Here is a 27788-nt window from a genome sequence, read left to right as displayed (position 1 = left end):
TGAACCAATAGAAGCTTCATTTACCTACCTATCCACAACAGCACATCACCGATTCCATCTCATGGTGGAAACAGTTGAGCGGAGCGAGGCTAGGTAAATGAAACGTTTCCATTGGTTCATAAAAACACATTCTTCGCACATCTCTGGTGGAAACGGAGCCTTAATACAAGCTTTTTTGGAGACTACTTTTTTGGGTAACAAATTTCAAGTCAATCCGGCTACTGGAAGTGGGATGACTTCCTAGACTTCCTTCCCTTTTTTAGGGTTCCGTAGTTTTATAATGTGGACAAAGCGCCTATTGCATCGACCTCTGTTCAGAGAAACAGACAATTAAACGGTCAAAGTAGGTATCTTTATTTGCCAACATAGGTGCGTGGATGCGTATAGGTGGCAACATAGGTGGTAGGTACGGTTCACGAGAGCTCTGTCATTGCCAAAGTGTGGACGTTAGATCAGGTGCATTAAGTGTCTACCGCGACGCCACCGACGCCCAGTGGCCGCCACGGGAACGGGGCACCTTTCAACGACGTGTTACCATGTTAGGCTGTCTGTCTACTGGAGCGTAGCGAGGAGGACATGCGCAGCGGAGGCAGCATGGAGGCAGAAGAGACAGCCACTCACATTCTTCTGGAATCTGGAATGCTCTGGTTTGGCGGACTACAGGGCACTACACCTCGGATCACCGGGGTCACTCCAGGAAGTTGTCGGCAACGTGAAGGGTCTGCTAGGCTTCCTCCACGAGCTAGGCTAGCATGAATAGTGCCTACAGCCTAATAAAATAAATAACGCAAAATAGGCGCACCTAGACGTCGAGTTGCGGAAAACAGCCCGCTACTACCTACATTATAATATTATTCTTTCTTTCTAATTAACCGGCAAAATACAATCGCAAATAGTTTTTTTTAGTAAATCCCTGAATAGTCCTTTTTTACGCGGTCGTTAGCAGTACGTATAAAATACAGAAGACATTATCACGGACCAACTCCCACGGCGCGAAGTGACGTCGGCGAAAATTACTTCGCGGAAAAAGGTAAAATCTTGTATCGGACGAACACCTGTTGAGACTTTTCGTAAATGAATTTTGTTTTTAGTGTTCCTTAGCCAGCGACACAGCCCTATTGCTCTCGGTGATTGCTCCGGCTGTAAGTCGCACTCGAAATTTTCAGTGTTTCTACTAAAGTTACCTACCAACAATATAATGACTGCTATATCTAATACCACGAACAAAAAAAAGTTTAAAAAGTAAAACAGTGAACGGGACGACCCACTTTTCTTGTACAGTCAGGTGCAAAAATATGTAAATATTCGAACCAACCAAAAATTTCACCACGCCCTAATTACGTATGAAAGAGTGTCACGACTTTATTTACTTAACACTAAGGGCGTGTATATACATATTTATTTAACTCTGGCCGTATTGATCTCTATATTCTCCATGTAGTCGACCAGCACATATTTACCTAGGTACATAATCAAGAGAGCCGCCAACGTGGTCAAGTAGGGGGAACACGCTCTAACGCCCTTCACAATAGAGTAATATTACTTTTATGTTTAAGCAACTCGGCCGCTGCTTTTCATTTCGACGGTGAAGTACTAACACCTCCTAGGTAACATCTCGAACGTGCAACTTAAGAGGCTTAGCTAGGGGGTGCTAAGGTCCTCAATCGCATGTCAAATGTCATTCAGTTAGGAGGTATTGGTACTTCGCCGTCGATTTGACGATAACTGTATGTACAGCTAACGTTATAAATAAGTAATCACTTTTATACCTTGTAGTTTTAACGTCATGTTTGAAAAGCCATACGAAATTGTGTACCAACTGAAAGCGACACGGTACAAAAGTGATCACTTATTTATGACGTTGACTGTACTATTGTCCATTCTGCAACTTGGTTCGAGAACTACGACGTCTATTATTTTGTGACGCGTAAAAAAAAGGTATGGTGCTCCTACTTAGTTAACTAAATATTCGTGAAATGAATCATTTGAATGCACTGTGATTTGCGCAAATCAGAAATTCGAAAATCGAAGTTCGTGTCGTACCGTCCCGACGAAGCTTACATAATTTAATACAAGTGAGAGGGACGGTATCATACGATCTTCGATTTGGGCATTTTCGTGTACAGATGTCCCTTTATTTATTTTTTTCACCTTTAGAAAAAATATGGCTTTTCCTACTCAGAATCAAGAACACAATCGTTTCCGATAGTTTAAAAAAATGACAGTTTTGTTACGTTTTTTTCATACGCTTAGTATGGGCATAAGCATAACAAAACTGACTCATAAAATTTTGTATGATAAAATGGGGACATTTTTTTTAAACTATCGGGATCGATTATGCTCTTGTTTCTGAGTAGGAAAAGCCATATTTTTGCTCAAAGTGAAAAAATAAAATAAAGGGACATCATCTGTACGCGAAAATGCCCATTTTCGACTCTCGTAGAAGCGCTGCAGCTTTTTCCTACAAGTAGCTATTCATGATAATAATACAAACTAGATGGCTCTGAAACCAATACACTTTACAATACAAAATTTCAGATCCAGATGTGACAATAGCGTAATGAAATGAGGGTTTTCACAGAAGCGAAATATCGCTAGATGGCGTTAGTATCGCGAGGTCAGTTTGATGTTTACTTGCGATTGGCTCATTTAGTTATTTAACCAAAGCGAACGTCAGAAATCAAGCGGACCTCACGATACCAACGCCATCTAGCGATATTTCGCCTCTATGAAAACCTTCATTATCCCAAACCTTGCCTAACATTTTATTACTCTGCCATAATGGCGTTTGTGGATTGTCTGCAAAACGAAAATCGGGGCAAAAAGTCTGTGAAACGGTAGGCTATCTGCAATGCAATAGATAATGGACTATGCTAAAAAGGTTGAATTTATTAGGCCCGAAAACAGGACTAAATTAAGCTTTCGAATACACGGTGGCGCCATTACCCTGTAATTATCAACTCTAACGTATACGTATAGTACTTTGGTCTAAAATTTCAAACGATTTCACCGGCCGTAAGCCGGCATCGACACCGGCTCACTGGAAAAACGAAGCCCCGGCGCCGGTGCCGGTGCACGGCCATGCCGCTGCCGTGCCGGTGCCGAGGCGACTAATGGAAAAACAGCCTAACGTAAGGAGGAAAGGCTTGATGCATCATGGCACTAGCATGGCACTGACTGATAGACAGTCACTTGGGAGTTATTAGCCCGTGAATATGGAAACTGGATACATAGGGTATAATGAATAAAACAACTGTTCATACAACTAGATTAATTTTAATTGCATCCAACAAGTCATTCTAATAAACTACAACCTTTTACCTTGCTACTTACTATTTATCAGATATCAGTTTCAAATGGCAGAAGCAATGACAGTCTAGTTAAAAGGAAGCAAGGGCGGATAGATAATAACATGTTTTACGCCTTGCCTTCTCAAACCACTGACAAATATATAATAGATCAAATAAATAAATTATATAGGTTGTTTGTCCAATAAGATTTACAGTACTTTAAAATTTAAAAATAAAAATGTTAAATAAGGCAACAATCGTACTTTGTACTCTTTGGAAATAGTTAAGGGTTGGGGGGGGGTATTCAAACATACTTGTAACGATTGTAATATATTATACGAGATATAAAGAACATATTTCATCATTATAAGCTTAACCATTCAGAACAGTCAAATTTTGCAAAACATTTATAGAGTCAATTCATTATTCGATAGATTGTTCCTATGATACCAATTCTTAAATTTTTGCAAAAAGGGATTGCGTCTTGAAGTATCAAAATAACGTACAGCAACAATTACAGTGTCAATAACAACAAGTTAATTTCGCTGCAAGCTCTTTTTTACATGTTCGGCATGTGACAAATATATTCATATATGTGGAAATGGAGGAGGGCAATTTTCTGCACGATATTTCATATTCGTCACACTGACGTAGCTGTCTTGCACATGTGCTTGTGAAGTAGCAAGATAATAGGTAGAAGTTCATCGGCATGGACCACAACATAATAACGTCCGAATCAATCAATTAAGTTATTCTTAAGCTGAATCCTATAAAACTCAATCCTTAATTTTACATAATCACTTAAAACACTTCTTACGCTTGCATTTCAGATAGAAAAATATGTATAATAATAAATCTTAGTAGATCGAAAATGCACAAATTCCAACTGTGATTGCCTAGTATCTAGAACGAAAACGATCGGCTTATGTAAAAGTACCTTAACTCTTGTGTCTTAAAATAAATGTATTCACAAGCCTGTGGCACTGTCCAAACTCACTATACGAAGCCACGTTTTACAGATCACGATCTGCCCACTGACGAATAACCCTGCGAACAAACAACCTACCATCAAGCCACACACCTACACAATTTCGCACTCTAAGGGGCTGTATCACCATCCATTGAAGTGTTAACTGACGGTTAAATGTGATGCCGTCAGACATTTAACAGTCAGTTAACACTAATCAATGGATGGTGAAACAGCCCCTAAAGGTCTCTACCCACTACACCGTATCATGCCATGACCGTAATAGGAACGTCGGAACGGAATGACAAGCGCATAGGTACATGACACGCGACGGCGACGATTGGCTAGGAAACGTGCTAGTGGGCATAGTCTCGCTCTGTTCAATACAAAGAATATATTTTTGCCTGACACATTGCTGTTACGGTCATGGTATGATATGGTGTAATCGGTAGATACATTAAACAAAAATCGTGGCAACAACAGTTGCTAACTCTTTGAACCCAGGTTAGTCCAGTTTTTCTATATAACTGAAATGATACATTGATTAATTGTTATTAGTTATAGTGACAGATTACGATAAACAAACAAATATACTATACTCAGCGGTTAAGATTGGTTTTTTGGAATCATTTTGTATTTTTTTTGTAATCTTTTGAGATTGGTTTTTTGGAATCTTTTTGTATTTTTTACTCAGCGGCACAAAATTGGGCCCACCCTTCATACAAAATTACCGATTCTGCATACATTTGAGGGCCAGATTTTTTGCCGCTCAGTATATTTTTGAGTGTCTATCTACACAAGCTTGCAAAAGATGTCAAATTAATAAATCGGTTTATCATTATTTAAAAAAAAAAAACACTAACTCCTTTTGGCACGGTAACATCCTGTTACTTGATAAAAGTATTATTTTATAGGGTACAAATCGACTAAAAGTTAGGTGTGACAGTTAAATTCCTTTATGGTCCATGGCTCATCTCCCAAGATGCTAATACTATACATTGCAAATATTTTTCTAACAAAGTGAACTTTAACGAATCTTTATTGTCTACTGATGTCCTAACTAACTTCCTATATTATTCATTAAATTGTTTGAAAAAAAAATACAGATTAGTAAATACTACATGTTTACCAAATGATGAGTTTATGAAATGATGCATTTGTGCAATCTTAATTGGTTGATAAATGATTAAAATTCCAAAAAAATCGACATTGATACATACTACCATGCTAACAGTACTTACTATGAATAAGATTTATATTACGATCGGATAATATAATGGTAGACAGGCCGGAAATACAAAACACTACAAAAATACAGATCTGGGTTTGACTAACCACCTTGTTTGTCTGTGAATGACAAAGGCAAATGTTAAAGGTCTTTGCCCACCACACCGTATTATACCATGACCGTAATAGGTGGCATTTAAAGACGCAAGTTAACGTACGCTTAACAAACATAATACAATACAACAATACATTATTCCTACAATTTAAAATAACCAGGCGTTGGACAAAAAGTGCCGATGACGTCAAACCACTTATAGGATGATTTCAAATAGTATTTTTGATTTTCATAAACAATTATCACTTATCATTTATCAACCTCTTTATTAAACGATATCGCCACTTGAAATGAGTAAGTACGTTTTTGACTGACACGATTATTTTGTTACTTCATTAATGCTACTTTGTCACTACATGTCACACGGAAGTTTAAATAAAAACATCATCTTGTGTGCAAGATTACGTAATTTTTACGTCATCCGCACTTTTTGTCCGACCCCTGAAAATAACTGATCGACCACTTACCACAACTACAGTGGTTTAAGTGTCGCTCTTCCACAGCTTGATGGTTTTGTCATTTTCGAGTGCAGCAGACGCGATAATGTTCTCGGTGGGATGGCAGGCGGTACAGAGCACAGTGTCGGTGTGGCCGGAGAGCCGCTGGACGATTTCCTTTGATTGCAGATTCCAGATGTACACGAGGTTGTCTTCAGAGCCTGACACTATCCACTGTGGAAATAATAATGTTATTAGTAAGTAGGTAGGTAGTGATAAGGTAATTGGTCATCATCATCATACGTGTCTGCTTTATTCTATATATAATATTTTAAGAGTAAACGGCACGTAGAATACGTCATATTGACATTCATAAATCTGACAGAGAAATTATTAATTTTAGAGCACCCTTGTCTGGGACGCAAATAGAGCTATGCTATGTCATGTTGAGATTCATATCTCTGTCCGAGAAATGATAGTGAAAGGCTCCACTCTGGTACGCGATTTAGTGTCCTTCACTGTACTAAGAGATATCGTTTCTCGTGTCGACTCTTGTCCGGGTGAGCGGTTAGTTCCAAAGGAATGCCGAAAAAGTTTGAGGGCTTACGGCATAGATGTCGCTAGCGTCGCTGCTTAAGTGACTAAGTAAGAAACACAAGCTGAGATATGAGGTGCATAGGGAAATTCGTGTCGGTACCGTTGACCATCAGTGGTGTAGCGGTATAGCACGCGGTACGGATTACCTAGGACCTGGGTTCGATTCCCAGTGATGGTCTTATTTTTCTGTTTTTTCTGTGCATCTATATTTCAGTTTGTATTTTCAATTTCGGTTTTACGGGATGACCGTAAAAGTAAAAATTTGGAATTGAAATAAAAAATACAAAAAGATTCCAAAAAACCAATCTTAACGGCTAATAACGCCTAGCAACCAAAAACGCTGAAAAAAAAACACGTTTCTTGTATGACGACCCCCTTTAATTTGTAACTTTATTTTATTTTTAGTATTTGTTGTTATAGGGCCACAGTAATACATAATCTGTGAAAATTTCAAGTGCCTAGCTATTACGGCTCAAGAGATATATAGAGCCCTGTGACAGACGGACAGACAGACAGACAGACAGACGGACAGCGGAGTCTCAGTAATAGGGTTCCGTTGGCACCCTTTGGGTACGAAACCCTAAAAACCTCGCCATATTGCGGAAAACCAATAGAACCAATTTCTTGCACTGGTAATACTAAATGCAAATGTCATCTGTCTATTGCTGTCAAAGTTTAACGTTGTTTGCGCGTGGTATTTTAAAGTGTTATTTTGTGTTTTTGTACGTTAAAATGTCGAAAGTAGAGAGAGAGTGAGGGATTAGAAATATTGCTTTAAATAACATCACCGACACCGTTGTCAATATGACTGATAGGGTATAGTAAGTCTTAAGAATGTAGCAATATAAAACGTAAAAGAAGTGCTTCCCTCGCGTCAGGTTTCTTATATTCCTGGTCAGCTTTTATATTCTGTATCCATTGGATTGCATCGTTGTCAAGGGTAAGCAGGTCTGCCGGCTGAGATGGATATCTCGTATGATTTTTTTTCTTTATGCCAAATTTCAGATTTCTAGGTCCAAAAGAAGGAAGGGAAGGGTTTCAGCTGGGTGTCCATAATAAAAGCCAGGTAAAGAGCAAAATTCGAACTTCGTATCTTGCCGTCCCGCTGACGCTTATATTCTTTAATACGAGAGTAAGATGGACGGTACGATACGAATTTCGATTTTCGAATTTCGTAGTAGCCCCTCAGAACTCTTCTTTCATCTTATACAGGTTGTCCGGAATAACGACGTAGCACTTCAAACAAGGAAAGATGCCGGTAGTAAACAGTATGTAGACAAAAAAAAATATACGCGTCGACTTGAGAACCTCCTCCGTTTTTTTCGTCAGTTAAAAAATATCGCACATTTGACTATAACATTTAGGTTTCAAACTTTTCCTAATACTGTTCCTGAACTTAAGTTCCGTACATCTCTAATCCAGACACATTGTATAATAAGAAGTATTTTACCTTTCCGCCTGTGACGCTGAAGTTTGCGAAGATACAATATTTCTCGTTCTTGTGTCCAGTATATGTTTTCAGACATTTGCCTCGGCTGTAGTCCCACAGTTTCAGTGTGTTGTCAAGGGTAGCTGCTAGTATGTACTTCCCGTTGGGTGAGAATTTCACAAACGACACCGGAGGGTTGTCGTCGTCAATCAAAGTCTTGAGGCATTGCCCGGATGCGGTATCCCAAATCCGGCTGCAAAAGATCATGTTAGTGTTTAAAATAAAGTTGATATCAGAGAGAATGAGATTCATGACAGGCGAAATTTTGCTAGATGACGTTAATATCGAGAGGTCCGTATAATGTTATGGTATTGCTTAAGATTGTCTTGTATTATTATTTAACCAATCACAAACATTGTTAAACGAACCTCACGGTACTGATATTACACGAGCCAGTCACAGAAACCCCCATAGTGACAAATTTGTTTAAGTCTATATTTAAAGAAGGTAAATTTAAGATCCTATCCAGAAGTAGCGTATTGCGTGCGAGGGCACTCGCGCGTTCCCGAGGTACTAGAGCTACATACACCCCGCGCTGATGCTCCCGCTGTGGAAGCGCGCGAGAGCATCTGGACGGGGTGTATGTAGCGCTAATACCTACGTCGGGAACGCGCGAGTGTTTACGCACGAGTGCTTAAAAATTACGAGAAAGCGATAATTAAATTTCGTACAAATATATAACTTTCAACATATACTAAATGTTGATTAGTTATTTACTTAGGAATAGCCTAGAATCTTGAAAGCATCTTTATTATTTGAACCTGTGATTTCAACAGATTAAACAAAGGATCACAGACAGTCATGTATATTCATTCATGTTGATCGATTATCTATAAATAGTTGTTTATCTCATCATGCTTCCCAGGTAATAAACAGCTTTTGTACGAGATACCGTCGTACTATCGACAGCGGAATATTGCGTAGGAAGAACGTCCCAACGGGTAAGGATAGGTAAAACCATGTAACACGTTTACACTTCAATTGTTTGACGCAAACCCAGCTCTTAGCAACGACATTCTAGCTATAAATAGATCATAAAATTACGACGCAAATGCTCAAGTATTTGTAAAGAAAGTTATAAAAGGAGATTCTAAAAATAAAATCTATTAATAGGTACTTTAGAACTTACCACAGGCCATCGTAACTGGAAGACACAATGAGACTGCCGTCTCTATTAAAATGGACTGCGGAAACTGGGTCTGAGTGCGCCGGCAGTGTCTTCAGACATTTACCTTGAAAGAGACAAACAAAAGTTAAGTTTTTTTTAACACAAGTATGATTGATGTAGACACCCTCTGCTCCCTCTGGCTCACTTGACGGAAAAGTGATAAAACACATAAATAGGTAAAAGAAACATGTTCTGATTGATGTAGACAGTAAATCTAGCAATCTTAAAGTTTGGACAGAGAAAGACCATCAACATCATTGCTCCATTACTGTTTAAGTGGACCTTTCAATTATAATTCTTGAATCTAATAAAAAGTGCGATTGAATAAAAAAATAAGTGAGAATATTCTAAAATTGCATAAAAAAGTATGGGAGAACTTAGAACAGCTGCTTTTCGTCATTAATACCGATCGCAGATTGACAAAAATATTGATTTGTTTGTTTTATTGTCAAGTCATGTACATTTTAATAAGGATGTTACATTAATAAAAGCGCACACAATAATCTTACTATCTTACTAATATTATAAACGCGAAAGTTTTGTATGGATGGATGTTTGTTACTCTTTCACACAAAAACTACTGAACGCATCTGCATATAGGTAATATATACCCTGGATTAACATATAGGCTACTTTTTATCCCGAAATAATGTATGGTTCCTGTGGGATCAAAAAAAGTTTAAGCTACGTACCAAATCTGCGCGAAAGAAGCTGCGGGCAAAAGCTCGTAACTAATAAAAGTAATAAACATCTAAAAATCGAATAATAATAAAGCATCATTAGGATGGTGCGTAAAACGTCGTGGCAGTTTCGTTTCATTACCGTAGCACCGGCTCTAGCCCTTTATAAAGTTAGAATGAGATTGTCTACATCACTTCCGCGCCTCACAAAATAAAATCACGATTTTATTTTGCACCGGAAACTGTAAAATGGCGCCGCTTGCACTCTGGCGCCTAGAGCAACCGCCTCCTCTTGCTCTACCCTGGGACAGGGTTTACAAGAGACCGATCAACAAAAAAAAGAAAAAATAAAGATATATCTCACCTGTCCTTACATCCCATATCCGTACACTCTCATCGAAACTGCCGGACACGATGAGATTACTCTGAGGGTTGAAGTTGCAGCAGAACACGTAATTGCTGTGACCTTTGAGGGTTTTAAGGCATTTCCCGGAACTAAGTTCCCACACCTGCAAAAATATTGAGCATACTGCATGGATGTGGAATTATCTTGTAAACAAAAATTAACTATGCTGAAATATCTCTGTCTCACTTTTGCAGTAAGACCAAATTCGCGTATTAGAGCGGAAATCTTGGCAATACATAAGTACGGCGAGTACCTGGGGGTCTACTTCCGAACTGCGTAGTGCGTACTTCGAAATGCGTAGTGCGTACTTCGAAATGCGTAGTTCGTATCGTACCGGTACACTATTAGCGTGAGCGGGACGGCATGATAAGAACTAACGATTTAATTTAGAAGTTATATAAAGACCAGATTTAGGCATTATTATTTAGATTTACGCATAGTCTGGTTCTCGCTACTGTTTGCTCATAATGGTTCCAACTTTATTAAATTTTAGTTTTATTAAATAGTTGCATCCAAGAGGCGGGAATTACATTATAACACAATATACATTGTCAATATAAATATACTGAGCGGCAAAAAATCTGACCCTCAAATGTATGTAGTAATAGGTCATTTTGTATGAAGAGTAGGCCAAATTTTGTGCCACTGAGCATATTATTAACATTGACAAGGTATATCGCACATTATTACTGCCATACAAATATTTAATCAAATACTTATGCCACTGTTACATTTGCTAAAATCAAAAGATCCTAATATTACCTACGATGACGCGTGCCGTGGTTCGTATTACAATGTCATTAATGTCTAGTTTTGACAAAATATAGCTTAAACATTGCCGAATCGAAGTCTGAGACTGTTGAATGTTCTGTAGTTAACCAGACTCTGGTAAGGCATGAAATTAGAATATTCTACTAATAAACCCACATACCTACCGATTGCGTATTCTGACTCATATCTAGCCTGCTTGGTGATAAGAAGTTCAATAACCGTGAGAAAACCCTTAATCTGTAATCTACATGGAGTGTCACTTATTTTGTACCTTTTTATTTTACCTACTATGTAACTGGCTAAGAATGTGTCATACATAGCCATAAAACTGTAAAACAATAGAATACAATGACTTTTTATTGTACATCCAGAAATAGTAAGTGATACAGAAAGAGGTACACAGAGAGAAAATTACAAGGTAAGCAATAGGCAGCCTGATCGCTTAAGAGCGATCTCATCCAGGCAACCTTTTAACAGAAAGAAGGAAGGACTAGTTTACAGCAGGTGGTGCATCAACAGTGGATCAGAATATTAAAACGCAACAAAAATACATCTACACATGTGTATATATTGCACATATAATGTGCTTAATATAATAAACAGCCACATATAAATAAATAAACTGTGATAAAGCTAATTTTTACAAGATGACAGATAGTGCTCCTTAAGCATAGATTTAAAGTGACAGAGATTTTGCGCGTCGTGAGTTAAAAATAATAATAATTACAATAATAGTGCAAACTCGAATATAGTAGGTATAAGAAAGAAGGCATTAATATCATCATTAAGCTAGTCTTAATCTAATCACTCCAAAGCTTTTATAAATGTTATCAAAGACCCCATACAAAATTAAGGGAATATACTTTAATCTTAATGCTAATTAATATATTAACATTATAATGATGCAAAAGTACCTAAACAGATTTTATGTCAACTTAATAATAACCACGCCACGCCATCTAGTAAGAGTCAAAAATCTCTGAATATAAATCTTATCTTACTTTTACGATCTTTCGTTCAAGTAAAATACTTAAAATATCAACTGTAAAGAAGTATTCAAAATGAGACCTCACACTGTGAGTTACTATTTGCCGAGACTATTTTTGAACACCAACCCACCGTTTGGTATTAAACAGGTCAAAGTCGCTCACTTTTACGGTGACCTAACGCGGCCGACAGACGCCGTTGTCGCACTACGTCGTACAACTTTTAAGGCAATCGAAGTTGTCACGATCGAATGCGGCCGACTGAGCTATTTTTATTGCGCCTGTGGTGGCCGCATGCGGATTGCTGTGGCCGCATACAGCCTGTGGCGAACTATACAGTGTAAATGTCCATTAAAGTGCGGAAAACGCTTAACTGCGTTCAGATGACTTATTAAAAATTGTAATTGATCGCGTAATTATCGCGGGCAAACACTATCATAAGTATCATACATAACATAGAAGTACATATTGCTATATTACCTTTAGTGTCTTGTCATCACTTGCGCTGACTATGAGCCGGCTGTCGGAAGACCACGCCACATCACTGATGCCCATTTTGTGTCCAGAGATTGTCTTCTCAAATTTGCCATCATAGGCACCCCACACTTTAATCAGCTTGTCAGCAGCTGTAAAGTGCATTACAAATAAAATACAAATCCAAAATACCTTAATAAAATGAGTTAGTACAATTAAGAGTAGGAATATAATGTTTGTACCAGTTTCCATCTAACTATCAAAAATCATTTGTTATATCATTGGCCCCTGTATAACATATTATTTTATAATGAAAACCTATGTACTATGTAGGTAAATTACCTTCTAAACCAAAATAGAATAAATCTTATAAATATTCATCAGCGAATCGTGGCAATTTGGTAGCACTAGTGATGAGACAAACTAAAACTTACTTTACTTTAATTATAAAAAATCAAAAGTCACTTTCATTACTGAGACTGCGACCAAAAGGTAAACGTGTTTATCAATTAATTATTAATTTAAAAATAAATTAAAAACATCCAAGATATGATATTGTACAATAAAAATAAAGAAATTGAAACCAAAGAGAACATCATCAAACATATGCTGCAACATTACAGAAGAATGCTTCTTGTACCCACCACATCAGTCGAAGTCGAAAGAATATTTTGTAACACCAAGTGTATTTTCTTAAATACGTATATATGATAACTTCTAAAAAAATTAGAACAAATATTAATTTTCTGTCACAAAAGTCATATATTCAATGATTGAAAATACTTTTTCTAATTAGTTTCTATTGCTCGACTCATACAGAAAAATATTGTCACATCACTAGTCATTCACAAACGTCAAATGCTACCTCAATGCCATGAGTTGCCGATGTTTAGTTATAAAACCTAGTAATGTTTAGGAAAACGCGCGACCACTCGCGAGACTTTAAATGCGATAAAGATCTTTATCCACATGAATTTAAATTATAACCTGAGGTATGAAACCTCTTTTATGTAAAGTTGGTTTTCAATCACCCTGCATCTATCACATTGTATCTCTGAGATAAAATGATACAAAAGACTTAAAACATAATAATTTATGACTGCAAACACTTGCATTCTGTCTGCACATTTTGAAATACATATATGGAAACAAATGAGCATATATTTCTTGAACAATGCATACCATACCAGTAAAACATGAAGATTTGTGATCCCTTAAATTTTTAATAATGAGAACAATAGCCAAGGGTACATTTTATTCACAGAATAGTGATTATTTTTTGGCAGTTACTATACATAACATTGAAGACCAAAAGTAAATGCATTAAGGCAAGTTATAGTCAAATACTTCCTTCATTGTAATCAACTTTGTTTTTTTAATATAAGCCAACTAATAATTTCTAGGAAGCCTGCATGATAACTAGTTAAGTAATTAAGACCAAGGGACACATCATATGCAAATTGTAAATAAATGTGTTAATATAAGCTTAAGTACAGTTTCTGAATAACTTTTTTTATTTCTAATGCTTTACTACTAATTACAACACAAACAAGCAAAATGCCATGCAAGAATATACTTAGGGCTAGGACATTATTGTAGCATAATGTAGTCAGTCATAAGTAGAATCCATGGAGTTGAATTTCTAAGGATATTTCTTTAACCACTTATATGCAGGAACTAAAAAAAAACACTACATTCATGTCTCATCTGTTTTAATAAGCACAAATTCTGCAGATTTAAATGAAAACAAAAAGATACCCTAAAATTTGGCAGAAATCTGAGTTCTAAGGATACCAGGGGTTAATTCTGGCCATAAAATATAATAACAATAGATGAATTTAAACTACTTAATAGCATTCAAAAATACTTTGATCTGTAAAGTATTTTATAATTAATAACTCCAAAGTGGCATATAAATCAAGCAGAATACACATTGTTGTGTTAAAAACCGAATAAGCTAATATATCCACAATTATAATACGAAGATAACATGTTTTTAATTATTTTGATTCAACATATGATAGATTTAGGGGGTGTTTCACCACAATTAACTTTATTTGACAGATAAATGTGCTGTTATATCTCTCTATTCAAACAAAACAAACAGAGATGGCATCACATTTATCCATCAGATAAATTTAATCAATTGATGGTGAAACAGGGGGATAACTTAACAAAAACTCACCAAGGCCAGTTCCTTTAACTGTAACTACTTGTCAGTACCATAATTACAAATTTTGGTTTTTGAACCATATCATTATGGCTTTTAAAATACTACAACTACCTAATAAAAAGGTACTTTATGTACGAACCTACATCATGTCTAGTATCTCTCTTTTGCCAGTAAAATATTAGAAGTAGTTTCAGTAGGTAGAATAATTATATTTTATTTAAATAAGTTGAACATACTGAGCAAAAGCATTTTAAATCTTAACCCAGAATAAGTTAAACCCTGAAACTAGGACATGTAGGATTGCCTTAGAGATAAAAGTATCACAAAGAATTATCTACAAATAGCCCCTAGCAACCAAGTAAGTTTAAGTCAGCAACCAATTCCTTAGTGTTAACTATTACTGATTAAACAGGTCGCAAGATTAACAAAAAATACCACAAGCAGTAATTTTAGAGACCAATCATCGAGTCCCAAATGTCATTGTAACGAACGTTAGCGTAATAAATATGCATAATACTCACAAGAACTAGCGAGCCATTCGCCGTTTGGACTGAATTTTACAGACGATACCGCCTTTGTATGGCCAGCCAGAGTAAATTTGAGCGTGTAGTTCGGCTTCTGAAAACCGATGGCATAAATGAGCGCCAAATCGCACGTGCTCAGACACAAAAGTTGAGTTACATAAACATGTGCAAGCGGCAACTGACGCAAAGGCGTGTAATTTTTAACGAAAAGCTGTGTACTTACCGCTACTGAAGACTTGTTAGACTGTGGTGCGCTCTGCGAGAGCGAATTTGAACCGGAAAGATTTGCGGAAGGCCCGCCGTGTGCTTGATGTGCAGCTGGGTGCCCCGGCCCGGGTCCTAGCGGCACCATGTTTCAGTTGACTTTCGACACACAATTTTCTTTGTTCGACACCTAACGCGACCACTTCTGAACAATAAATTATCACGTATTTTGATTTTATGATAAGGTACACAATTTAACTTGTAACTGAATGACGATTTTATACTTGTTTCCACGCAATTTTTTAAAGACAAATGTAAATCTGAGCGTCTCGATCTCACTGCGTTCATTTCGCGAAGAGCGAACAGTAATGCCAACTGCAGGAAATACAAAATGTCGCCCGTAGGCCCCCACACGTTACCTTCCTACTGCGTGGGACGCTTAAGGCTAGTTGCACAATAACCATAAAAGAAGATAATAAAATTCAGCTTTCTGGGTAAGGATTAAGGATGCACATTGCAAATGTGCAAGCAAATGTGTGTTGGATTGGATACTATAATAAATTTTATTATAAATATCCAATCCAAAATTATTGTGAACTTGAACCCCAATGGGTTGTTATGTGGCTATGGTTGGCTGATATTGTCATTTAAAGTATCTAGTTTATTTTTAAATAGGTACTATCTAGAGAAAAGATTATTATGACAAAGTACTCACATCATACGCATTTTTTGTTATTCATGTAATACTTACATTAAATATGGTTAGGTAGTTAAATGAAATTTTATTCGATTTTGAACTGGATCAAACTGAATAGCCCATTCGATCCGATCCGTCCTTCATCCAATCCTGTTTTTATTAATTTTGTTTCCTATCATATTATTGTATCTAATGTTGTGTATAATCTTCTATATATAAATATCCAATCCTTGTATTACTATAAAAACGAAATTTACTCTTGTCTGTCTGTTCGTCTGTTACGTTACCTCTTCGTGCTTAAACCGCTAAACCGATTTAAATGGACTTTCATAGTTTAGGAACTTTGAGACCCTGGAAAGGACGTAGGATAGGTAGTTGTTTTATCCCGAAAAATTTGTCGGTCGCAGGCACGTGTTACAGATCAGCATCGAGTAGCAGGCAAAATACAAATCATTTATTCAATAATAAATAAGTACCTACATTATTTATTTATTGAAAGCTAGTTGTAAAAAATATAAAAGTACACAGGTATTCATTATCTACGATATTTTTAGATCGTTGTGGTATAAATTGATTTTTATTTAGACAAAAAGTTCCCCACAGAAACAATAGATAACTTATTTTTCCCTCTTAACCACCGTGACCTTAGATAATTTAAGTCTTAAGACCGTGACACCGGGCCTACAGGGCTACCTACTACAAAATTCTAAAATCGAAGTTCGTGTCGTTCGGTCCCTCTGACATTTACACTATGGAATACGAGAGCGAGACAGACGGTACAATACCAACTTCGATTTTCGAACTTCGGAATCGGCCTTCAGTAGGCCCTCTATGTCAGCCAGCAAGGCTACTATGAAATTCTAAAATCAAAGTCAGTATCGGCAGTACCGTTCCGCCAACGGTTATATTATTTAATACGAGTGAGAGGGGCGGTTCGATACGAACTTCGATTTTTAAATTTCGTAGTAGCCCTGCAGGGAGTGCAAAGTCCGAAATTATAAAATCGTATATAGTAAAATAATGGTTTCGATTTCATGCAAGGTATATTTTCTTCTTTTTAATTATTAAATAAAAATATATTTGTTGTCCTAAATGTTTTTTATTCTACAATTTTACAACAAAAATGTTGGAGTACGACGATAGCGTGCTTGTTATAAGAAAAACACCTCTGGCTGATTGACAACTTTGACCTCTTTGACATTACTGAAGGTTAAATTAAACTTGAATTTGTTCAGATCTTGAAAAAGCGGTTGGCTTTGCTTGAGTGAAGAAATTTTAACAGTAAAAACTGTACTAAAAAATTGTATATCATGTCTTTGAAGAAACTTAGTATTGATGCTCTCGATTTGGCTGGAAAGCGGGTCTTGATTAGGTAATTTCTGTCTTCAATCATTATATTGGTCTGCAATTTGCTCAACCAATTGCTTGAAATTATGCCATTTAAATTGTGATTTCAGGGTGGACTTTAACGTACCGCTAAAAGATGGTGTAATCACAAACAATCAACGCATTGTAGCTGCTTTGGATACGGTAAAATATGCTCTTGAAAAGGGCTCCAAGTCCGTGGTTCTTATGTCACACTTGGGTCGGCCGGACGGCCAGGCCAACCCCAAATACACGCTCAGGCCGGTAGCTGAGGAACTGAAAAAACTCCTAAACAGGTAATTCTTTTAGTCATACTATTTCTTTGTTTTGTATGTTAATATCAGTTCCTTAAGACTTATTATGTCTACTTATATGTATAAATAATTATCTGGAAAAAAAAATTATAAAACTGTTTACAAAAAAAAAACTAATCAAAGGGAAATTAACTTGCCCCTCGTATGCTTAGGATCCGCGCCAGTTCATGAATTGCGTTAGCATGTATCCGTTCTAAAGCTATTATGCATAGTATGTTCACATTTTACTAAATTTTCTACTTTACTCCTGTAAAACATACAAGGTCAAAAATAATTTACTTACACTGTTTTCAAATGCGGCCACAATTGAGGTGTCAAATTGTGAAACCGGTTCCGCATATGATGGGTTAATATGTTTACAATGAGGAAAAACAAGTATTGTACAGACTAATAATTTATTTATAAAGTGGTAAATCAATGTGTAAATGAGATTAACATTAAAATTTTCACCTCTTGTTTACCCCATTTTTTTCCATAACAGGGAAATCATTTTTGTCCCAGACTGTGTGGGCCCTGAAGTTGAAAGTGTCTGCGCAAACCCTGCTACAGGCAGTGTGATCTTGCTGGAGAATCTACGTTTCCATATCGAAGAGGAAGGCAAAGGGCTGGATGCCAGTGGGGCGAAAGCTAAGGCTGACCCTGAAAAGGTTAAGGCTTTCAGAGCCAGTCTAAGGCAGTTGGGTGATGTTTATGTCAATGATGCTTTTGGTGAGTTAAATTGCTGATTTTCAATATTAAGAGAACTTGCATCCCGCCAATTTTTCATTGAGGGTCACTCAATTTAGTGAGAACTCTTTGAGTATTGCCATTTTTGTTTTTGTTGATGATGACACTTTACTTTATTTTATTAAAATTTTGTGTGATTAATTCTAAATTTTAATGGACTAGTTTACATGTAGTTATTATTTTAGTCACAATAATAATAAAATAAGTATGTGACAAGCATTGGCATGCAGTGTGTCAATTCGAGGGTAGGCAGATGATAGTGTGTGCCCGTGGCACTTGTGGTAGCACGCCACTTTCCCACATCAGATAAGGCAACACCAGCACTGCCTAACCTCAATACAGGCCTTAGGTTGCAAGGCACAACATGAAGGACTGTTTTAATTTTATGTGACATCTGTACTTATTTGTAACTCATGTTAAACATTAAATTACCTTCTTATCTTTTAACTCTCTATATCGATTTGGTTACAGAAAAAACAATTACAAATTTCAGTATGATATTGATAACATTAATTTTTTTCACAGGTACGGCTCACAGAGCACACAGCTCCATGATGGGTGAAGGGTTTGAACAGAGAGCCTCTGGATTCCTACTTAAGAAGGAACTCCAATACTTTGCTAAGGCTTTGGACAATCCTGAAAGGTTAGTAGGTAGTTTATTTTTTCTATGCAGGTGGGAAAAAATTAATCTTGTACCTTTACTTACTTAATTAATTAATTAATATTATTATTATTATTATTTCTTAGGTAATTTTTGTTGCCTTCCGTGAAGTCGCCAAGTGGTCACAGCAGAAGACCAGTGTTGGCCTACATGGCCAACACTATGCTGAGCTGAGACCCCTTCACCATTTCACATATTGTTTTATTTTTTTAATGTATTTTTATTATGTTTTATATACTTAATGTGCGATAAGCGAATAAAATATTTCTATTTCTATTTTACTTACTAAGTTATTCAATACATAGCTGTAACTCGAGGTCTATGAGGGAGCCTGAGGGAGGCCTATGTTGTCCAACAGTGGACGTCCTATGGCTGACATGATGATGATGATGATACATAGCAGTATATGTATTTCTCAGATTTTTTTGCAGGGAACAGCTAGACAGAAAAAACCTGCCATAAATGAAGTGTCTTTTCTAAGGGGCTTATTCCTTTTTTTCTCTTTATTTTTACTAAAAAGGTAGTTCTGCTTAAAACAGAAAATATTAATGTTCTTTGAGGTTAAAGTTCTAAAATGTCCCTAGCTCTTTTAAAAACTGTTCAAATATTTATCAAGGTTCGGATCAAAAGGGCCTTTGAATTATAACTTTTTGTAGACTTCGAAATTTGAAGCTGACTACTAAAAAATAAACAGGTAAACGAAAAAAAAGCGTTAGAAAAGTGTTGTTCATTGGAAGAATTTGAAGATATATTTTTTTATCATTTTATTATGATTATGACACCAAAATTGCTTTTAGATTTAACAATGATCGCTAGGTATATCAAAACCATTAGAGATCAAAGCATTATAATATTCTTATAATTGGATGAATAGAAATAAATAGAGAGTAGTTATTCGAAATTGGCTCAATTAGATTAGAACCTAACGTAATAGTTTTGCCACAATGAAATGGCTTAATTCCAAAAGTTCGCATCAAAAGAGCTTAACTCAGAAAATGTATGGTAATTTACGTAAATATTTAGGTAGATAAGGCAATGTATGTAGTGCCATAATATGTATATCAACTTACTTTAATACAATATTGATGATAATCTCCCAAAATAAGTTTAATTTGGAAATAAGCCCTTTTGCAAAGACACTCCTCAAATGCTTAATACATACACAACATGTATATATCGTTTCGCAGTGTATGTATTTCAATGTTTTAGGCCTTTCCTTGCCATCCTGGGAGGGGCTAAAGTAGCAGACAAGATCCTCCTCATTGAAAATCTCCTTGACAAGGTCAATGAAATGATCATTGGCGGCGGCATGGCATACACTTTCCTTAAGGAGAGCAAAGGAATGGCTGTAAGTTTCATAGTACAATATGTGCATAGTTGAAGGAACTGAATACCAGAATGGACCGTTTTCCTAGCAAATTTTATGTTGACATTTCATACATCTGTCAAAGAAATCATAATGAACTTTAATTGTAAAAAAGTTCTACCTGCATATGTGATTCAGTTTCTTCAGCTGTTGAAACAGAATGTTAATTTTGCTTTAGACTCGTCGGTTTTCTTCATTTTCCTGAAGATTCGAATTAGAAATAAAAAGAAAAACAATCTTCGAGTTCTGAACAAAGCAAACCAGTTTTAAGTGTATACTCATTTATTTACTTGTGCCAATACACTAAAGATGCATCAAATACTTTGCTACCAAACTTTACCACAGCATCTTGTTTGTTTTTATTGGCATCTTTTGTATACAAGTCTATTTAAAAATATTCAAGTAGTAGTGCAACCAGTTGCAGTCACTTAAAGAGTTGACAATTCATTGCCATTGCAGTTGTTAAATTGTTCTCAATCAATTGTAGATCGGTAATTCGCTGTACGACGCCGAAGGAGCGAAAATTGTGAACAAACTACTAGAGAAAGCTGCTAAGAACAATGTCCAAATTCACCTCCCGGTTGATTTCGTCACTGCAGACAAATTTGACGAAAACGCTCAGGTATGTAACTATTTGAATATCTGTCTTACTAAACGACTTTGAATGACAGTTCTCTATAAAACGAAATGGACTTGTCCTACCCCATCTGGCTGTTCATCCTTATTCCATAGTGAAAGGTATTATATTTTTCTCAAACATGATATGTAATGTTTATGTTGTGTTCCATAAAACAGGCATCAAAATATACCGTTGCAGGCCTAGGCCTGCAAGGCAACAGTCTTTTGTTTCAATGCAAAACATCAAATATCCACGATAAAGGCACAACTTGAAATTAATAATCTGAATTTCTATGGTTCATTTATTAGTTATTGAGTAAATTCACAGGACTATGAATATTCTATATGTAAAAATAAATATTAAAGACGCATTTTACGTCAAATTACAATTTAATTTACATAATAAAGTATTAATGTAGCTGATTAAATGGGCTGCAGTTCGTGTATAATGGCCCTAAAAGCCGAACAGCAAACACAATTAAATAAAGTTATGGCGGAAAAATTGACTGGAATTGAATTGACGGGATTTTTTTTTGATTGACTGGACTTGGGCTTTAGCCATTTTGCAAGTAATATAGCCGTGTTCGCCGTAATATTTTTGTGCACGAAAGAGATGCAGTATGTCTTTTCTAGCGTAAGCGACGGTGATACCAATAGCGTAATCCGAAAACGCAACGCCAAGTAAAGTGCTATAGTCCATTTGTTTAGGTACTTAACTAAATCTATAAAAGAGGCAGGTTATTAATTTTATCTATAGCTAAGTATTTAATATTTGATTATATTTGTATTATACTGTCAAGAAAGCATTATCGCGTATCAGAAAGGAACATAACCCAATCAACATAAAGTTGGAAAACCCTCGACATTGTCACTTCAAAAACGGCTCAACCGATTTTGATAAAACATGTCTAAAATCCATGGTTATAAAACCTGATTTCAAATAAAGAAACTCATTCAAATCAGTTCACCCGTTAAAGAGCTACGGCGCCACAGACAGACACACATAGAGGTCAAACTTATAGCACCCCTCTTTTTGCGTCGGGAGATAAAAACAGGCGCTACCACTTTACATTAAATAATACAATGACTTCTTTGGGGATGTCTACATGGCATTTCCTGCGACAAGGTTCCATTCTGGTACCTAGGCTATTTTATAACTAAATATACAATAAACAATAGAACATACGCATTAAAAAACGAACAAGTAGTACAGAAACCTTCGAATTTGTAGAGATAACTATGAATATCCAGTCTTAGCAGAGCCCCTCTCCAAGCGAAATACGCAGTTTAAGGTCATTTTAGATGGTTACTGACTTAGACAGATATAAAAAAATAAGGTTTCAGAATATTTTTTTTATTAGTTGTGCTATAAGACCTACATGTTACCTTTATATCTTTAAATTTTTTAAGATAATTGGAAGCACCTTTTAGTTCCCCAGCAATATGTATTAGTATTAGTTCTAGTTTTGACTCTCAGGTCGAATAAGGTATCGAATAATGGCACTGTCATTAGATTCTAAAAGCAAAAAGTAATATTTTTTTTAACCTAGGTTGGCTCCTCCTCCGTGGAATCTGGCATCCCGGAAGGCTGGATGGGTCTCGACGTGGGCCCACTATCCAGGGAGCTTTTTGCTGGCCCCATAAGCAGGGCCAAGGTCATTGTATGGAATGGGTAAGTCATGTGCTTTATAAATAATAAATAAATTTAAGGACGACGGTCAACGTAACATAGGTCACAGCTCATTAGACCCACCCGGCACCCGACCAGCACCGCCTGGACTTTCGTCATCCACTCGTTGTCGATAGGTGGTCCACGGGTGGACGCCGCGTTGACAACGAGTGGACCTCGCGGGGTCCACGAATTTTCCACTAGTCACTATGGCTGGGAGCAGCAGGCTATCACCGAGTAGTACACTCCCCGTCTGCGCGTGGCAACCTCGCGAGTGAGGCGATCTGGTGACGGTACGGAGTTGATGTAGTAAGCGCGTACCCATATAAATCCATATGAAGAATACTAACCGCTCGAGGCGAGGCGGTGCTTGTCGGGCGCCGGCCGGGTGGCTGTAATGAGCTGTGACCTTTATTCTTTTTTTGGAACATATTCATATAGTTTTATTTGACCGCAATCAGACTAGGAATAAACTTAATTTTACACATGTCTATGAAATGTAATTTCATCAAAAATCGACCGTTGTTTTCTCAACCTCGTATACGTTATGCCTATCCAATTTATTAAAAGTGTAAACAAACCGATTTCATCAAAATTTTTGTATAAATTGGATGTACCAACATCGTTTCCTTAATGTTACTGTGATTTCCATTCATTTATTACAGTTTTAAACCATTGCAATTCGTGTATTTCATTTCATTCATTTCATTTCGTCAACATTTTCCTACACTTTTATTTCATGGATTGTTATCTTCGAACCAGGCCTGCTGGCGTGTTCGAGTTTGAGAAGTTCGCTAGTGGCACCAAGAGTCTCATGGACGGCGTCGTTAATGCCACCGCCAAAGGGGCCACCACAATTATTGGTAAGCCATTTTGAATTTTCAACTTTTTAATACTTGGCCACGTAAAACAATAGTCAAATGAAAGCAAAATGACAGCTGTATGATCAGATCACAAACACCCCGTATAAGTGCCAGAGTTATTAGTAGCGATTATTTTTAAGTAATAGGCCTGAGACTTTCATTACATTTGAGATATGTACGAAATAAATTCATGTAAACATTTTTTTTTTAATTATGCGGAATCAGTTGTAGAAAGACTTATATTGATGAGATAAAAGTGGATGGCATGTAAAGGAAGGGGAGGCCATGGTATTTTTTTTAGAAACGATTAGTTTTATTTTCTCGTTGAAATGGAAATAATTTAAAATAGGTCCCATTTTAACCGAGTCAGGACCTGATGACTGTGTGATTTTTAAGGTTCCGTAGCGAAATGGGAAAAATCGGAACCCTTATGGATTCGTCATGTTTGTCTGTCTGTCTGTCCGTCCGTATGTCGCAGCCACTTTTTTCCGAAACTATAAGAACTATACTGTTGAAACTTGGTAAGTAGATGTATTCTGTGAACCGCATTAAGATTTTTACACAAAAATAGAAAAAAAACAATAAATTTTGTGGTTCCCCATACTTAGAACTAAAAGTCAACAATTTATTTTTCAAAAAAACCCGTACGTGTGGGGTATCTATGAATAGGTCTTCAAAAATGATATTGAGGTTTTCTAATATTTTTTTTTCTAAACTGAATAGTTTGCGCGAGAGACGGCGAAAGTGGTAAAATGTGTGCCCCCCCCCCCCTGTAACTTCTAAAATAAGAGAGCGATAAAAATATATGAACGAGATCTAGTAAGTAGTTTTTTTTAATACGTCATAAAATAAAACGGAGCTTAGTTAAATCTAAAAGTAGAAAAAGTACATTAACTAGAATCTAATCAAAAACTTATACAGTTAGTAAAAGAAGACGGCTATCGCTATACAAAGGATCCTTCTTATTTAACTTTCTTTATGAAACTTCAGCTCTAGCAAAAGGATGCTCTGCCAGTGCAATTTCAAAAGCTTTTTAATTTAAAAAAAAATACTGTTGCGGTGCTCGGGAATAATTTAGCAGGAAATTATTTTCTTGTTGCAATGCCTATCAGGAAGGCACTGCGAGTGGCACTCACTGGCTTTTTGCATTAAGTAAAGCAGCAAGTAAGTAAACAAATCGGTCAAGTGCGAGTGCGAGCGACTCGCCCATGAAGGGTTCCGCACCTCCGTACAATGTTTTAAAAACAAATAGTTCAGTTATATTTTGTAAAAAAATCTAATACAAGTTTTTTTGCTGGCGGTACTTTTTGCCCCTGGTTACCAAAGTAGGTAGTCGTCAAGACGAATCAAACCAAAATCAATGCGGACGTGTCGTTTTATTATAGCGTTATTATGGCCAACATCTAACTTCATCATCAGATCTAGATCTAGCTCTACGTCATAATAATATTGCATTGTCATCGGATTTATACATGCATGCAAAATTTCAGCTCAATCTGTTGAAGATATCCACTTCAAATTTAAGTTAAAATATGAATTTCACTCGAACAAACATAACTAGTTCCATTACATTACAAGTTAATAAAAACATATCACCAAAATGTAAGCACTAGGTGCAAGTATTTTGAATCAAGAACAGTTTTAAATTCTCATCCTCTTTGGCTGTCGCCCTGTCGGAGGCTGAATAGCGCTATAGACTCTTGCCATGCGCCGCGGCGCCCGCGGCAGAAAAAAAAGTGGCTAAACTCGCAAATTCGGCCGACACTTATTATGAATTAGTGAATAAATCTTGACCTGATTTTAAATTTTGACCTTGTAAATAAATAGTGTTACTTAGTATGAATTATAATGGGCATTTTCTAGTGTAAAAAACATTAAACACAGCGGCTGTGAGTGCTTTATTGTAGTTGGCTTTTGTGAAGTTTGTGTAGTGTGTGTCGGAGGTTTTCGGATCATAAGTTGTTATTTAGTCTTAATGCTGCAGAAAAAAATAAACGGTGTGGCACTCTTTCCCGGCCCGGATAACACCGACATGGAAATACCGGCCCTGTTTTTTGTGTAGATGCCCATAGAAACTGACAGGAAAAACAGGGTTCGGTATTTCCATGTCGGTATTATCCAGGCCGGGAAAGAGTGTCATCCAAATAAACCACGGTCTTAGAGACAATTATTATAATTATTGAAGGTTTTATAAAATAGCACTAATAAAATCGCAAATTAATAAGTAGTTAAACATTAAACAACATAGGGTCACGGGCGTTGCCCCTAGCAACTGACGGCCGTCATCTTGGCAGCCTAGCAACCAAAAACCGCTGAATGAAACACGTTTCTTGTGTGATGACCCCCTTTAATTTTTAACTTTATTTTATTTTTAGTATTTGTTGTTGTAGCGGCCACTGTAATACATAATCTGTGAAAATTTCAAGTGCCTAGCTATTACGGCTCAAGAGATAGAGCCCTGTGACAGACGGACAGACAGACGGACAAACAGACAGACAGACAGTCCGGACAGAGTACGGAACCCTAAAAATATAAAAACCCTATAAAAATAAATGATGCACAGATAGAGTACGTAGACAGCTAAGCCTAAACCGATTTTGATGAAACATGTCTAAGAATCATCGCTAAAAAACCTGATTTCAATAAAAAAAACGCGGTTTTTCAAATCGGTCCACCAGTTTAAGAGCTACGGTGTCCCAGACAGACACAAAGCAGTCAAACTTAACACCCTTCTCTTTGCGACGGGGGTTAAAAATGAACATCAAAAATGACTGTAAGAAAACTTTGACGCATATCAATCACGCCCTAGACACGGCCCCAAAACTCTCATATAACTTATGAGATTTGTCAAAATTGTTTGCAATCAATTTCGAATAAAACGTCATCTTGAATGATATTAGAATTTGGGTCCAATCAATTTGCTTTCAGGGTTTTTGTTATGGGTGTTTTTGAGATGTTCGAAATTTGAATGTACTAATAAATCGACTAGATAATGCATCCGATACCTACATCGTGTCCAAAAATGTCATGCTTACACCACCTAAAAATCAGACTTACTTACCCCATAATATCTAGCGGAAGCAGCTAGCAGTTACTTAGTTTAGAATATTTCTGTTTTTTTTTTACGTGCCACACAGACATTTGCCATTAGCCGGGTCTTTCGAGAAACATCCATATGTATATTCTATAAGGTTCTAATGTTCGTTACCTCAGGTGGCGGTGACACGGCGACATGCTGCGTCAAATGGGGAACAGAAGACAAAGTCTCTCACGTATCTACCGGCGGTGGTGCCTCCTTGGAGCTGCTGGAGGGTAAGTGATGTGAAAAAATATAACGAAATAGTATAAGCTTACGGTTTAAGCCAACGAAAGGATGATTCATTTTGTTTTGTTATAGCATTCCTAAATTTGCGGGGCTTGGAAAGGGGTTAAAAAGGCAGCTCTTTTAACACTTTTCCTGGCCCCTCCAATTTAGGAATGACATAATAACAAAACAAAATGAATCATAGTTTTATATTTTTAACGAATTCAATTGATTTTGTACCATATTCTAAGTTTAGCAAGGTCGAATATATGTATACATTTATGTGGTCAATATTATGCACTATGCCAGGAAAAGGGTTAATAAAGGAGGCGAGAAAACAACCTTTTAAACTCCACATTATTTTCTCGCCTTTGTATCGTTTACTTAAAAACTATCGTATTGTGAGTATTGTTGAATATTTTTATTATTTTATTGTACTGTAGTTATAATTATTTATTGTAGAATTCTCTTGCAGGTAAAGTTCTGCCAGGCGTAGCAGCGCTGTCGGACGCCTAAATTAGAATATAACACTATTTTATATACATTAGATGCCATAGTATATTTGGCAGTGTAATCGCTTTATGAGTCAAAGTGTATGTTCACCGTAGCTGTTTTAATTGTATGTTAAAGTGTTATCAGTCATGTTTCGAATAGCATAATATGTTACTATGAGTAATAATAAAGTTAATTAACAATA

General features: G+C 36.6%; 2 protein-coding genes across 2 annotated transcripts; one reads left to right on the top strand and one right to left on the bottom strand.

The window, feature by feature from the left end:
* Positions 1–3256: 3256 nt before the first annotated feature.
* On the bottom strand, positions 3257–15893 carry wds (WD repeat-containing protein wds). The gene is made up of 8 exons (XM_074111397.1): positions 15528–15893; positions 15302–15398; positions 12614–12759; positions 10335–10479; positions 9252–9354; positions 8084–8315; positions 6067–6270; positions 3257–4337 (listed from the first exon to the last, which is right to left on the bottom strand). Exons 1-7 carry the CDS (start codon positions 15654–15656, stop codon positions 6082–6084), a joined length of 1041 nt encoding a protein of 346 aa, XP_073967498.1. The 5' UTR covers positions 15657–15893; the 3' UTR covers positions 3257–4337; positions 6067–6081.
* Positions 15894–17339: 1446 nt separating this feature from the next.
* Positions 17340–27788, top strand: Pgk (phosphoglycerate kinase). Its single transcript, XM_074111358.1, has 10 exons — positions 17340–17577; positions 17663–17866; positions 18366–18592; positions 19136–19253; positions 20481–20619; positions 21125–21259; positions 22806–22927; positions 23687–23787; positions 27001–27099; positions 27567–27788. Exons 1-10 carry the CDS (start codon positions 17516–17518, stop codon positions 27605–27607), a joined length of 1248 nt encoding a protein of 415 aa, XP_073967459.1. The 5' UTR covers positions 17340–17515; the 3' UTR covers positions 27608–27788.

Source organism: Choristoneura fumiferana, chromosome Z, assembly GCF_025370935.1.
Source record: "Choristoneura fumiferana chromosome Z, NRCan_CFum_1, whole genome shotgun sequence".
Taxonomy (NCBI): Eukaryota; Metazoa; Arthropoda; class Insecta; order Lepidoptera; family Tortricidae; genus Choristoneura; species Choristoneura fumiferana.
This window is presented reverse-complemented; position numbering and strand designations above follow the sequence as displayed.